The sequence below is a fragment of the Pelobates fuscus genome, chromosome 4 (assembly GCF_036172605.1).
Source record: "Pelobates fuscus isolate aPelFus1 chromosome 4, aPelFus1.pri, whole genome shotgun sequence".
In the NCBI taxonomy this organism is placed as follows: domain Eukaryota; kingdom Metazoa; phylum Chordata; class Amphibia; order Anura; family Pelobatidae; genus Pelobates; species Pelobates fuscus.
In genome coordinates, this window is record NC_086320.1 from 241,264,928 (window position 1) to 241,281,256 (window position 16,329).

A 16,329-nucleotide genomic window follows, 5' to 3' on the forward strand; every position below is an offset into this window, starting at 1 on the left:
TGTCCCATTTAAGCCAATGTATTTTACCCCCATCAAACCATATATTTTTGAAAAGTAGACAACCCAGGGTATTTTAAATGGCGGTATTTTAACACTTTTCATGCACTGAATTCTACCACCAGCCTTTGTCAAACTTTTGGATACTAATCTTTTTTTGTTTCTTTGTCACACACATTGTACTTTAGGCATGAATTAAGAGATCCTGTTATGTGTCACTGCCCAACACTGCCCAATATGTTCAGCAACATCTCCCGAGTACAGCGATACCCCCCATGTATAGGGTTGCTAGGTTGTTTGGGGGCCAAAAGGCAACAATCAGAACTTGTACATGTCAGTTTTTCAACTTGATATATAGGTATGCTTGGTCTATCTTCAGTTTGACATATTTTTGTACCCCCCAGTTAATGTTACCATCATGACAGTAAATATAGTATAGATTTTTATAAAGTAGACATCAAAGGTTATAGAGGATGGGGTGTTTTGACTTCTTTCCCCCAACCATTTTGCCCCCCAAAGAAAGTGTAGTGGTAATTTTTTTTATTCTAGTTTTTATGCACACGTCGTCTGGTTTTGGCCAGCTGGTTATGTGTTACTGCCAGAAAACTTGTTAGGCCAAATGTGCAGGTAGCAAATGTACATTTAGCAGCAATCTTTAAACTGACTCCTGCAAATAGAATCTAACTGGAGATTTGGGGGAAGGAAACTGACTAACAAAAAATGGCTGCTTTCCAAAGAAACAAAAAATAAAATAAAAATTCAGGAACACTTCTTACAACTGTTCTGTGTGGTACAGCTTGAAACATGTTCCTACACACAGTCATGGTTTCGAAGGGCAATCTGGACAGTAAAAAGGGGTGTCTGTCCTTTTCCTATTTTTAAAACAGACCCGGCAACGTTTCTGGTGGGTTTTTTTTCTAGCAGTTGGCGGTAACTTAAAATTAAAATGTCTGGATTCTTGCACTCTTGCACTGAGCTTGCACCATTGTTGGAACTTGTCCATCTCCATACATTGTTAAAGAAATTATTTTGAACTGAAATTGGAGAAAGGTGGTTTTCCCTGGATTATTTTTTTTAAAAAGCAAAAATGAGTTGTGGGTTGCTATTTGCATCAGATAGATAGCTACCTTTTTATTCCATGCTTTGGTTTTTCGTAAAATAAGATATGGCTGCATCAGCTGATACGCCCTGATGCAAACCGGTTTGGACTCTACTCTGCCCCGGACAGAGACGTCTGACATGCGTTCGTCATGGATGGTGGTTAGCATGTTGACATCCTGCCTGTCCCTAAATTTTAGTGCAAGCACTTCAGCTTTGCAAAGTGCTTTACATTCGCCTTTTTTAAATTTTGCATTTATGAGAGATCGTGGGAAGTCTTTGGAATTTTTTCCTGGCAGTGCCGCAGGCCAGTGTCTGTAAACCATAAAGTGTTTTAAACAGACAGACACTACTATAAAAATTATCCACATAAAGGTGGTAACCTTTATTAAACAAGGGGTTTAGTAGGTCCCATACAAGTTTCCCACTTGTCCCCAGGGAGTCAAGACAGCCAGGAGGGTCCAGTTGACCATCTTTCCCCTCATATACACGAAAGGCAAATGTGTATCCACTTTCGCTCTCGCACAGTTTGTACAGTTTTATGCCATACCTAGAGCGCTTTGAGGGGATGTATTGTCTGAACCCTAATCTCCCTTTGTATTTCATTAGAGATTCATCTATGGATACATTTTGTTGGGGGGTATAAACATTCGAAAATTTGTCCTGAAAATGGTCTAGCAGTGGGCGTAGTTTATAAAGCCGTATTGGGGGTGATCTCTAGGGTGACAGAGGGTATTGTCACTGAAATGTAAAAATCTCAGCAGTAACTCGTATCTGGCTCTAGGCATGGTTTGGGAGAATACTGGACTAGACATTATTGGGTTGGTGCTCCAGTATGAGCGAATCGATGGCTTCTTTATAATCCCCATGAGCATTGTAAGAGCCCAGAATTTTTTAAGCTCTGGGATATCTGTGGGATGCCAGTCATGCTCCCTGACTGTATAGCTACCTGGATTGTTATCAATAAATTGGGTAGCATACAAGTTAGTCTGGGAAGCAATCTCCTCCCAGATGGTATCCCCTAAAAATAGTTCTACATACTGCATTGGGGAGAAGCCATCCACATTAACATTAATGCCTGCGTTGGCACTAAAAGGGGGAACGTTGGGCTCGGCTAACTGTGGAGGTACCCAGTCCTCCTCCACATTCGGCGTAGCAGAGGAAGCACAGCTTCTTTCTTCAGCCGGCTCACACACAGATGACATGTCGTCTTGACTAGACGTGTCAGAAAACTGACCTGGGTCAAAATCTGATGCAGTGTCAGTGGTGTCAGAGTCTGACACCAAGAAGGCATATGCCTCCTGCAAGTTACAGATGCTGCATGTTTTACACACGACTAAAACAAATTACAAACACACAAAAAATTATTTTTTTTTTTACTAAAACAGACTTAACAGCAATCCCTAAACTGACTCCTGTCACAAAAATCTAATGGAGATTTGGGGGAAGGCAACTGACTGACTAAGACAGACCAAGACACAGATTTTTTAAAAAATGTAACCCTTTAACCCCTTAAGGACACATGACATGTGTGACATGTCATTATTCCCTTTTATTCCAGAAGTTTGGTCCTTAAGGGGTTAAGGGCAAAAAAAAAATAAATACAGACAGTACAAATGCACTGCTGTAACAGATCTGGCAGGGGAGGGGTTAAAACATATTTTTTTTAATTCACTTTAGATACTGTATAAAGCTCTGGAACACTTCTGCTGCAACAAACTATCACGATCTCTGTCTCTCTCGCCTCACAAAATGCTACAGAGGAGAGAGGGGCAGAGATCACTGTCAAAGTGAGTGTTTGTAACACCCACTTTGACAGCAGCCAATTGTGAGCGATCGCGGATTGCTCACACGCCACAATTTGCTGTTACTCTCTGACTGGGATGTCTGGCAGATAGTTACATCGTTATACTGGCGGGAGCAATCTTTGATCGCTTCCCGCAGCCCGTTTTCCGCTATGACGGTTCAGGACCGTCAGCGGTCCAAACGCACGTTTTACCGCTGACAGTCCTGAACCGTCAGCGGTCCTGAAGGGGTTAATGACAACAGCATTTTTTGCTGTTTGCGTTCAAATGCAATTTGCATTTTACCAATTTATTGCACTGACGCATATTATATACTGTTTTTTTAAAGGGCAGAAAGGGCTTTAATTTTGTGTAACATATATATATATATGCTGATTTATTATAAAAAAATACAGAAAAATGCAAAAAAAAGTTTGTTTGTTTTTTTACAGTTTTTGCAATAATAATGTGTGCACAATTAGTGCAGGATAAGGAATGTAATTAAAAAAAATTTATTTAGCCATTTTACCGCCAACCTCTGCTAAATATTGGAGTAAAATTGTGTTTTGGGGGGGTTTTGGCACACAAACTTATAACAAAGAACTTCTCATGTGTATTTTGTAAAGTAGGTGTGTGCTATTCCTGTACAAAGTTTTATTTTGTGTTCAGTTACATATGCTGAGTAAAATGACACCCCCATTGTATGTCTTTGGCACTATTTCGTGAAGCTACAGTGCCATAAAGGAGACCTGTCCTTTTCAGTATTCACAGCCGAATTTTGAGAGACTGTGGGGATATTTATGGGATGATAATATTATACAGTTGAGAATTGCCCACTATTTCAATTCTCTTAGATCTTAGAGATCGTTATCATGTGAGTGAAATGTATTCCATACAAAAAAAAATCACAATTTGTTATAAAAATAGATATAATTTATTGTGACAAATAAAATAATAATAATATTAGGCAACATGCATGATAATAATCAGTGAATATTTAGTATAACATAAGTATGCAATGCAATGGCAATGTTAAAACAATCTTTCAGCTAAGAGCATCAACTGTCAAGACTTACAAGATTCATGGGGGTACCACAGACACAGAAAGCTAAACTTCCAGCGAAAAGCCATACAACCTTGGCTAACAGTTAGATCAACTGAGTAACCCTTTCAATGCTGGCTAGATCCTCCTAGGCATATAATATCCTATTCTCATGTAATTTTCAATTAAAATAACATTCAAACCAGCTCATTAATCATTTCCTGCAACCATCCAATAAGAATAATCTACCAGATTTTTACAGAAGCCGAATTTTAATTTGCCTAAAAAGATATCTTATCTTATTTTAGAGCAAATCAATACACCGGGATAAAAACAGTGGTATGCTAACACGTGATATCACATTAATATATAATTATTCTTAATTCCACCTGCAGAATGGAATGTTTATAACTACCGTATTTTTCGCTCCATAAGACGCACCTCACCATAAGACGCACCTAGTTTTTAGAGGAAGAAACCCAGAAAAAAAATATTCTGAACAAACTGTCCCATAGTGTTTCTTACTATGGGACAGTTTGTTCAGAATATTTTTTTTCTCCCCTGTCCCATAGTGTCCCCCCCTCCCATAGTCTTCTCCTCTCTCCCATAGTCTTCATCCCCCCCCCTCCCCATAGTCTCCATCCCCCCTCCCCATAGTCTCCATCCCCCCCTCCCCATAGTCTCCACCCCCCCACCCATAGTCTCCATCCCCCCTCCCCATAGTCTCCATCCCCCCTCCCCATAGTCTCCATCCCCCCTCCCTCCCCATAGTCTCCATCCCCCCTCCCTCCCCATAGTCTCCATTCTCCCCCCTCCCTCCCCATAGTCTCCACCCCCCTCCCTCCCCATAGTCTCCATCCCCCCCTCCCTCCCCATAGTCTCCATCCCCCTCCCTATAGTCTCCATTCTCCCCCCTCCCTCCCCATAGTCTCCATTCTCCCCCCCTCCCCATAGTCTCCATTCTCCCCCTCCCTCCCCATAGTCTCCATTCTCCCCCCCCTCCCCATAGTCTCCATTCCCCCCTCCCTATAGTCTCCATTCTCCCCCCCTCCCTCCCCATAGTCTCCATTCTCCCCCCCCATAGTCTCCATTCTCCCCCCTCCCTCCCCATAGTCTCCATTCGCCCCCCTCCCTCCCCATAGTCTCCATTCTCCCCCTCCCTCCCCATAGTCTCCATTCTCCCCCTCTCCCTCCCCATAGTCTCCATTCTCCCCCTCTCCCTCCCCATAGTCTCCATTCCCCCCCTCCCTCCCCATAGTCTCCATTCTCCCCCCCTCCCTCCCCATAGTCTCCATTCTCCCCCCTCCCTCCCCATAGTCTCCATTCTCCCCCCCTCCCTCCCCATAGTCTCCATTCTCCCCCCTCCCTCCCCATAGTCTCCATTCTCCCCCCCTCCCTCCCCATAGTCTCCATTCTCCCCCTCCCTCCCCATAGTCTCTATTCTCCCCCCCTCACTCCCCATAGTCTCCATTCTACCCCCCTCCCTCCCCATAGTCTCCATTCTACCCCCTCCCTCCCCATAGTCTCCATTCTACCCCCCTCCCTCCCCATAGTCTCCATTCTACCCCCCTCCCTCCCCATAGTCTCCATTCTACCCCCCTCCCTCCCCATAGTCTCCATTCTACCCCCTCTCCCTCCCGCGGTGCGCCCTGTGCTGCCGGCCAACGCTACAAGACAGGTAAGTAATGCTTCATATTCGCTCCATAAGACGCACAGACATTTCCCCTCACTTTTGAGGGGGAAAAAAGTGCGTCTTATGGAGCGAAAAATACGGTATATATTCTTTAGTTAACTAAGATTTCTAAATATTGAAATCTGACCCTGATTTATCCAGTCATATATCATGCTATTCGTAAATTTTTAATTAATTAATTTTAATTAAATAAAACCAGCATAATTACCAGTTATGTAGATGTTCTCATCAGATGAGTAGGTAGTCCCAGGAACTTGAATGCGAGTATGATTGGTTGTATGGAGGTGTGTAAGTAATAGAGAAAAGTGATATTGGTTAGAAAGTAACCAGAGAGAGTAAAATTCTAAGTGTCAAGGAGTGTTTCTTGAGTTGTGTCCAAGAGAGTTTGAGAGTTGAGTGTCCTGAATATCTTTCCTGGATCTCTCTGAATGTCTGAATCTGAAAGCCCAAACTCAGCTCTCTCTCTTCCCTTTGTCCTAACTTTTTAAAGGGCCAGACTCTCTGTACATCATTAGTTGGTAGAACCAATAGGATACTGAAGGTGTGGTCAACCTGCAAATTGCAATTTAGATTTTTGGTCCATAGAGGGCTGTCTTGCCTCAGTAAACCTTCCTATCCAGGAAAGAGTTAACTTTTCCTGATGACGATTTTGACGTCATTTGGCTTATTTAAAATGACTACCATAACTTAAATTTGCTGTCAGTTCAAAGCGTTTCTTTGGATTTTTTCCAGACAGTGCATAGACAATTCCTGTTGTAATTTCTAAAATTGACAGTTCTAAACTCAATTTCACCCCTTACTTACAATGGGACCTTGTAAAATTTAGAAAGTAAAATTAATTACTTAGTCTTCTCTGTCACTAGTGTCTGTGTTTAAAATTATTTCTATTCTATTAACATTTAAACAGAGCATTCCATCCCCCTGCTTCATTGCTTATCACTTGGCTTGTTTATATAAAGCATTCCTTAGCTCAGGCTAGTGGCTAGTGTTACTGAAAGCAAGGAAATAAATGTGTCTGTCTTGCCTGAAATCCAAAATGGAGTCTGCTCTGTTCTGAGTGACTCAGGCAATATACACTTTTAATTTCTATCTTAGCACAAAATGTCTGCCGATATAAATATCCTGACAAGAAGGATTTAATGAGCCTATGCTTCCATTTGGGGGTATTATAGTAGTTTGACTGTTCAAAAAACCCCCACAAAGGCCTACCATTTGTAAAAGTAGACACTCCAGGGTATCTCATAAGATGCATATTGTGCCTTAACATGCCCCCATTTTTTCACCAATATATGCCAAAGTATGTGGTAAAAAATATTTTTGTGCATTTTTTACATACAGATTGCATTTTTGCTGGGCATTTTGTATATTTCATATGTGCCACTAAGTTCAAACCCCCCAAATTCTGCTCAGCTAAGTCTTCTGAGTAAAAGGACACCCCCAGTGTATGTCTTTGGCACTATTTCGTGAAGCTGCAGTGCCATATAGGAGACCTGTCCTTTTCAGAATTCACAGTAGAATTTTGAGAGACGGATTTAATGACCCTATGCTTCCATTTGGGGTATTATAACAGTTTGACTGTTCAAAAAAAACTCACAAAGGCCTACCATTTGTAAAAGTAGACACTCCAGGGTATCTCATAAGGTGCATATTGTGCCTTAGCATGCCCCCATTTTTTCACCAATATATGCCAAAGTATGTGGTAAAAAAATTATTTGGGGCATTTTTTACATATGAATTGCATTTTTGCTGGGCATTTTATATATTTCATATGTGCCATTAAGTTCAAAAGCCCCAAATTGTGCTCAGCTTAGTCTTCTGAGTAAAAAGACACCCCCAATGAATGTCTTTGGCACAATTTTGTGAAGCTACAGTGCCATATAAGAGACCAAGCCATATCCGTTTTTACCGAACTTTGAATTTTGTACAATTTCCAAGCATCTTCGCAGGTTTTAAATTCAAACTACCCCACAAAGGCCTAGCATTTCTTAAAGTAGACTCAGCAGGGTATTTCAAAAGGCATATTTTGAACCTTAGCGTGGAATAATTTTTTCCGCTAGCCTTTTCTGCCTTTTTGACACACAAAGTGAGTTTGCACAGTATATTTTGCAAACCTTATGTGTGCTACCACTGTATAATATTTCATATGTTGCTCAGCTATGTCGGCTGAGTACAAATATACCCCCGAATGTACCTTTGCCAGGTATATGTGGACATCGGAGGGGCACATTTGGGACACAGCCATTCCAGTCTTTTTCTAAGTTTAATAAATTTTTACGCTGTGCCCATGTCCCATTTTAGAGTATTTTACCGGGCTATATAATCCAAATAGCCCATAAAGCCATACCATTTCTTAAAGCAGACATCCCAGGGTATTTCAAAAGGCATATTTTGAACCTTAGCGTGGGATCATTTTTCCGCTAGCTTGTACCAGGTGTAGTGGTAATAAGCGGGGTTTCTGCCTTTTTGACACACAAAGTGTCGACTGTATAATACTTCATATGTTGCTCAGCTATGTGGCCTGAGTACAGCAATACACCTGTATGTACCTTTGCCAGGTATATGTGGATGTTGAAGGGGCACATTTGAGACGCAGCCATTCAGTTTTTTTCTAACTTTGAAGTTTTACGCTGTGTCCATGTTCCAATTTGGAGTAGTTTAGATGGTTGGTTATTGAAACTTCCTCTCAAACACATACTATTTATTAAAGAATACACCCTGGGGTAATTCAAAAAGCATATTTTGAACCTTAGCGTGGGATCATTTTTTCTCTAGTTTGTTCCAGGTGTAGTGGTAATGAGCGTTTTTAAATGTATTTGTTTACTTTTTAAAACTTTTTTTTTTACTTTTGAAAACTATTTTTTAAACTTTTGTTTTGCTTATTAATTTTTTTAAACTTTCCTAAACTTTTTTTTACAGATTTAATATTTTTGTAAGCTTTTTTTTTTTACCGTTAACCCCTAACTAGCAGTAAGCATCACTAACAGTAAATTCCCCATTTTCCCATAACTGGCAGGGAAGGGGTTCATTTTTTATTTGGAGTGGGTAATGGGGGGTGTTTTTTGTTTTTTGTTTTTTGTTTTTTTTACTTAAACATTATTAAAACTTTTTTTAACTTAATTTTTAACTTTTTAAAGCTTATTTTAAAACTTTTTTTAAAGTTAACCCTTAGTTAGCCTAACACCAAATCCCCCAATTCCCCACTAACTTCCAACCTCCCCAGCTAGCTAAATATATAATTTAAAAATATTTAAATTAATTAATAAAATAAATTTAACCCCTAAGGGTTAATTCTTTCTTTATTTTATTTTTTTTAAATCAGATCATAGTAAAATGCAATCCCTGCCAATTGATCACTGTAGTCAGTGATCAGTCGGCAGGGAAGGGGCTAGTTTTTTTTTATTAAAATGAGTAAAGGGGGGTATTATGTATTACCTTTTGTTTGTTTATTTTTTAAACCTTATTTTTACTTTTCCACCAGCAGGGGGACTGCCTGTCAGTTCAGGCAGCCCCCTGCTGGCAGCACTGTGGAAAATTATGGGGGCCATGTGACCGTTCTTTTAGAGTGGTCACATGGCCCCTGGGGGTCCTTTTTTGCAGAGGGGGGGACTCTCTGGGCTCAGTCCAGACAGTCCCCCAAAGAAGAACGATCGCCGGCGGGGGAACGCGGTGATTGGTAAGTACATGGGAGAGGGAGGGAGGGTAGAGGGTTAATATTATTTATTTAATTTAAAAAAAAACAAACCTTATTTTTTTTATTTTTTACTTAGATCCCTCGATGCACTCAGTAGAGACAGAGCATTGGAAGCCTGCCTGAAGGTTTCCGATGCTCTGTCTAACTGCCGGTCTCCACGTGGAGCAACCCAGAAGTGATCGCTCCGGGAGGAGCCATTACCCGGTGGTCTACAGTGGCCCCCGGCAGTGAGGGGGTATTGCAGCGATGCTTCAACATCGAGGCATTGCTGCAATACCATTAGAGCTGCATGATCACTTCCAGAGATCTAATTACCCACAGACGTATCGGGTACGTCCGAGGTCTTTAAGGACCGTTTTTTGTCAGTAAAAAATACATGGTTCAATAGAGAAGCCCTTGTTTAACCCTTTAGGTTGAAAAGTCTTCAAGCGATAAATCCAGAAGCTCTCACATTGTCTCAAGAACCGGTCATAGTCACCATGTTCCAACCCACAGAAACAAAGTCCTTGGGAATCTCCTGAGTGGAATTCCTTAAGGTGATGGGCGATGGGGTTCTCTATGCTTAACTTGGGAGACCTTACATGTTCCTTAGTCCTTTCTTTGAATTTTAAACACATTTATTACAAACACATTACTGTGAATATTGCTGTGAAGCTTTGTTATACTCTCAGACAAAGTAACAATATGGAGTGCTTAATAATGAGGAACATTGAGACCGTAAAAATTTATTTGTGCCCAAAATGGGAACTGTCCCTTCAAAATAGGAACACTTATACCTATTTGCTATTCCTATTATATTCTAGATTACTACTGATAACCATGGGGAAACCTACATGTTCTACAATCTATTAAAGTGATATGGGTAAATATAAGGAAACTGCTGAATATTATATTTTCTATGTGTTCCTATTCAAATACATATTAAGATGTGGATGTCTAATGGGATAAAAAGAACAGGTGTTGTTTGCTATTCTGCACCATCAGGACTCTGGAATGTGCTGTATAGGGAGATTGGGGAGTTTCCTTATATGGCAAGAGTCTAAATTAAAAGTTCTGACGTAATGTTGCCTATAAAGAACTGAGGACGAAGGACCCTGTTCTCTTTCTACTTCTCTCCTCACTCCTCTCCTGGTGTGTCCTGAATTGATGATTCAAAGACCACTACTTAAAAAGATCTCTCACTCTCTCTAATGTCGTTAAGAAATACCACCTGTTAAGTATATTATTGTTTGCTTTTGAAGTAGAAAAAATGCATATTTTTTTATAAAGAACGTCAGATTGCGTATTAATATGTTTTGGTTAATATAGATGTATATTAACCTGGCGGGCCTTTAACCAAAGAAGATAAATACATAAAAGACTTATTCAACTTAGAAAACACAAACCAATATTACAAAAACGATGGAGACTAACACATTTTCAAATTTCAGCAGACAGACGTCTACTTCTTTTTGATACTGACCATAATAGTAAATTTATACTTTTCTGTTTCAGTATTCGGGTTTCCATCAATCGGCAGACAGGTGCTTTGTGTGTGGACATTTGATCATGGATATGGTGAGCAAATATTTCCACTTTGTATAGTTAAAAATAGAATGTTAATTAAAATGTAATAAAACAAGTTAAATTTAAAGTGGCACTGTCATGGCCGCATCAGTTATTTTTTTTTTTTAACCATCCCCCCTCTCCCGACTTCAATACATTTTATTGTCCACCTAGTCACCCTCAAATGCCCAGACCTAGGTCCTGGGCGCCGCCATCTTTCTCTGGGCATATGAAGGCCCTGTGGGATACGTCTTCTGCCCACACTAGATAGCGCTATGAAATTCCCATGCCTGCCCAGTTGAACACTTGTGCATTCGGACGGGAATTTCTTCAATTCATTAATTCGTCAAAAAGACGAATGGATGAATAAAAAATTCAAACAAACGAATTAAGACTTTTTTGTTCGTTTAGTTCATTACAAGGAGGGAGCTACCGACTCGCGGCTCCTTCTTTGCAATATGTGAATGAAAATAGAAACGTCGGGGAGCAGTGCTCCCCACCACTTCCTAACTACCCCCATCTCCTCTGTCATTCTATGAGGGTCAATATAACTCCTATATTAGCATAAGGGAGATTGAAATATCCCGAATGCCCCTACTCGCTATGCCGCAAGTAGGGGCATGTATATTAAACTGTGAGCAGCCATTGGCTGCTCACTGTTCTAAAAAAAAAAGCCCCCCACCTAGCCCTGGTCCCCCATGTGAGAGCATCTATTAAAATAATTAACAGGGGAGGGCATAGTGTCCTCTTCCAGCTCCCACCCGTGCCCCAGTGAGTGGGGGCTATTCAATCCATGAGCGGCAGGTGGGGGCCCTAGTAACAAAAGGGGGGACCTATTGTCTCCCCCCCCCCACACATGAGCGGCGGGTGTGGGCCAAGAGTAATAAAGGGGGGGGGGGGCACCTATGGTTCCCCACCCAGCCCCCACCCATGAACGGCGGGTGGGGGCACTAAGTAACAGAAGGGGAAATTCCCAATTAGGGGAATTAAGGAGATATTTACTAAGCAGCTGCAAGATTCAGATGTGGCACAATAAGGGTCGGAGTTTCATTCATTCGATTGAATTTCCAGTCAGAACAGAAAGTACCGAAGGTCGTCCTAACACAAATGGACCAACTGTTCTCATTCTGTTAGGACGAAATTCGGTAGTTTCGCCGGAGTCCTGTCTCTGGGACAGGACGTTCTTAAATATTGAAGGGAGGCATCACAAGATCACGAAGGAAAGGGTGAGTATTGTGGGAAGTGTGTCAAAACTGGTCAAGCCTAGGAGAAATACATCTTGCCAAGAGTCTTCAGATCCAGGTACATATGAAACAAAAGAAAGAGGACAAGAAAAGGAGATATAGTGTAGTAGATTAGTTGTTGATTTCCGGAAAAAAAAAAAAGAACATTTTACCCTTACAGCGAGTGGAGCTATTAATTTGCTCCAGTTGATGCGCCCGGGCGGTATAATCCCCACCTGTGGTTATTAAAATGGTGTATTGATCCCAAGAGGGTGGTCTATGTATATAGAAATAAAGCAAACAATATAGTGTAGTTGTAGCATATGTGTGGATAACAATAGACTAGTTGTATAGTAAACAATAGAAATAGAATAAAGTTACACACTAACATGTTTCACCCTGTAAACTGGCTTTTTCAAAGTGTTTACAGTGAAAGGGGTGAAACAGTTGGCCACCTTTCAGCTCAGTGCTATACTGTTCATTGAATGAAAATTATACCAAAAGGGCAGTCAATGCATTAGTGGCAGTCAAGGGGTGAAAAACAAAACAGATCATGACACAATAATTTTATTTAAAAAAAAAAAAAAATCACACCAAAAGAGGATAAATCACACTCACAAACAAATATTCACATATGTAAGTAATCTGCAAACAGCACTTTACTTATATAGGCTAAATTGTCCCACTACTAAGTCCGCCGTTGCATTAGGGGAAAAACGTGAAGATCCGATGGTTGAGACTCAAAGGCTTATTTAAAGGACCACTCTAGGCACCCAGACGACTTCAGCTTAATGAAGTGGTCTGGGTGCCAGGTACCTCTAGGATTAACCCTTTTTTTTATAAACATAGCAGTTTCAGAGAAACTGCTATGTTTATAATGAGGGTTAATCCAGCCTCCAAATCCTCTAGTGGCTGTCTCATTGACAGCCGCTAGAGGCGCTTGCGTGCTTCTCACTGTGAAAATCACAGTGAGAGCACGCAAGCGTCCATAGGAAAGCATTGTAAATGCTTTCCTATGCGACCGGCTGAATGCGAGCGCGGCTCCTGCCGCGCATGCGCATTCAGCCGATGACGTCGCGATCAAGATGGAGAGGAGGAGGAAAGCTCCCCGCCCGGCGCTGGAAAAAGAGGTAAGTTTAACCCCTTCCTCTCTCCAGAGCCCGGCGGGAGGGGGTCCCTGAGGGTGGGGGCACCCTCAGGGTACTCTAGTGCCAGGAAAACGAGTATGTTTTCCTGGCACTAGAGTGGTCCTTTAACAGCTTCCAGTATGCACATTGGGTAGACTGATTGCACTGACTAGAATATTATGCAGTCTAATAAAATAATAAAACTCTCTATGTGTTCTCAGGAGCTGTAGTCTTCATTATCTTTACTGTTTAAACACCTAAAAACCTGTTCCACGTCCAATATTCACACACAACATTGGTCCGTGGTGTAGTGACAGCTCTGCAGCCAAAAACAAAGGGATCTCACGGCGCATGCGCTTCCACAAGGAGAACGCAAAACAACTTTACTGATCCCAAATCTAGAACATTTTCAATGGAAAACTAAAATATAAATCGTGTATATAGTTGTGCTCAAATGTTTGCATGCCCTGACAGAAATTGTGAATTTTTTGCATTGATTTGAAAAATATGGCTGATCATGCAAAAACATTTATTTTATGGAAGGATAGTGATCATATGAAGCCATTTATTATCACATAGTTGTTTGGCTCCTTTTTAAATCATAACAATAACAGAAATCACTCTAATGGCCAAAAGTTTAAATACCATTGAATGTTTGGCCTTGTTACAGACACACAAGGTGACACACACGTTAGCATGGCAATTAAAGGTTAATTTCCCATACCTGTGGCTTTTTAAATTGAATTAGTGTCTGTGAACAAATAGTCAATGAATTTGTTAGCTCTCATGTGGATGCACTTAGCAGGCTAGATACTAAGCCATGGGGAGCAGAAAATAACTGTCAAAAGACCTGCGTAACAAGGTAATGGAACTTTATAAAGATGAAAAATAATATAAAAATATATCCAAAGCCTTTAAAATGCCAGTTAGTACTGTTCCATCACCTATTAAGAAGTTGAAAATTTGGGTATCTTTTGATACCAAGCCAAGGTCAGGTAGACCAAGAAAGATTTCAGCTACAACTACCAGAAGAATTGTACGGGATACAAAGAAAAACCCACTGGTAACCTCAGGAGACATATAGGCTGCTCTGAATAAAGACTGGTAACCTCAGGAGAAATATAGGCTGTTCTGAATAAAGTCAGTGTGGTTCTTTAAAGGAGCACAATACGACAATACTTTTAACAAACATTAGTTGCCAGAAAGAAGCCTTTACTGCGCCAATGCCACAAAAAAAGCCCGGTTACAATATGCCCGACAACACCATGACACGCCTCACAGCTTCTGGCACTCCGTAATTTGAAATGAAGAGACCAAAATAGAGCTTAATAGTCACAGCCATAAGTGCTCTGTGTGAAGGGTCAACAAGGCCTATTGTGAAAAGAATACCATCCCCACTGTGAAGCATTGTCGTGGCTCACTGATGTTTTTTTTGGGGGGGGGGGGGGGGGGGGGTGTGAGCTCTAAATGCACAGGGAATCTTGTTAAAATTGTTGGCAAGATAACCAGAAAATACTGGCAAACAATTTGCATTCTTCTGTACGAAGGCTGCGCATGGGACACTCTTGGACTTTCCTTAAGCTTAATAAGCAGGTGATTTTGGGTAAGATGTATGAACCTGGAGGCATTTTGCCAAGACAAATGGGCAGCTACACCACCTGCAATAATTAGGGGCCTCATAGATGAGTATTACAAAATACTGCACAATGTCATTGATGCTAAAAGGGACAAACAGTATTAAAAACTAAGGGTATGCAGACTTTTGATATAATTTTTTTTCTTTGTTGCCATGATTTGTTCTAAATGTGCCATTCTGTTATAACTTATAGTTGAAAATGAATCCCATATGAAATAAAAGATATGTGTTTTGCCTGCTCACTCATGTTTTCTTTAAACATGGTTAATATATTACTAATTCTCCAAGGATATGCAAACTTTTGAGCACAACTGTAAAGAGAACAGAGTATATAAATGCAAATGTGAATTTTTCAAAATCTTTTCTCTATAAATACTTAATTATAATAGTTAGAAATATTTAATATATATTAAAACTGAAGTATATGATACCATCAATGTATAATTAATCACTGTACAATGTATATATAACAATCTATAATTAATCCTGCAAGAACATTTGCCAAATATTAAACAAAATAAAATCTTTTATATTGAAATCCATGCGGTAGGGATGGCACAGCATATATGGTGGGAATGCGATACACGACATGCTGCAGGACTCCACTGATAAACCGCCCCCCTTCGACCCTGCCGCAATGCTCCTACATCACACGGCCATACCAAGTAGACATATAAAAGAACGATCACGATTAGGATCCTAAACGTAGCGAAACAGATGACCCCCCAGTACTGGAAAAGCAAGAAAACACCCACACTAGACAAATGGTTCACCCAGATGGAGGACTTAAGGGCTATAGAGGACCTAAGTCATGAAGTCAACTGATAAGTCTTAAAAATATCTAGACATATGGGCACACTGGTTACTGACCACATCAGGGGAAAGATTTGCTAACAAAATCCACCAGTGAGTCGACACTCCTAGCATTCCATACAAAGGGAGTAAACCCCCAAAAATAGTGCAAGTAACGACAGAGACCTGCTTTCCCACTTCCCCCCCCCCCATATTCTTCTCCCCCGCCCCTCCTCTCTCTTTTGACATGGTCTCATGCTCGACATCCACCAGATAGACACCCAATATGTGAGATAGATAAATGATTGAACACCTTTCATGTATAGGAATTACTTGGATGTCCTGCTCAGGTTACAATACATCGCAAAATAGAGACCTCCGTGTCTCATCTAATGATATGCATGAGTCTGATCCGAGACCTGTGTGTCTCATATGACAGTATTTACCATTCTTAATTTGCAGTCTATAAAGACCGGGACCTGTGAGTCCCACCCATGTTTGACGCCATACAACATGCAAAAGAAACACAATAAAAATATATTTACACACAAAAAAAAAAAAAAATATTGAAATCCATATTGACTCACACAGGCTAGGGATTTTAGAATGAGTAATAATAATTGATAATAACTCATAACCAGCACATAGAAATAAATAATATTAAAATACATAAAAAAAAATGGATGAAAAATGGAAAATGA

General features: G+C 40.6%; 1 protein-coding gene across 1 annotated transcript in view; it reads left to right on the forward strand.

The window, feature by feature from the left end:
- Window positions 1-16,329, forward strand: part of LIMD1 (LIM domain containing 1) — a 331,045-nt gene that overhangs the window by 158,839 nt on the left and 155,877 nt on the right. The window contains exon 5 of the mRNA XM_063450621.1: window positions 10,800-10,862. Coding sequence (XP_063306691.1) covers window positions 10,800-10,862 — 63 coding nt within the window. The remainder of the gene's footprint in view (window positions 1-10,799; window positions 10,863-16,329) is intronic.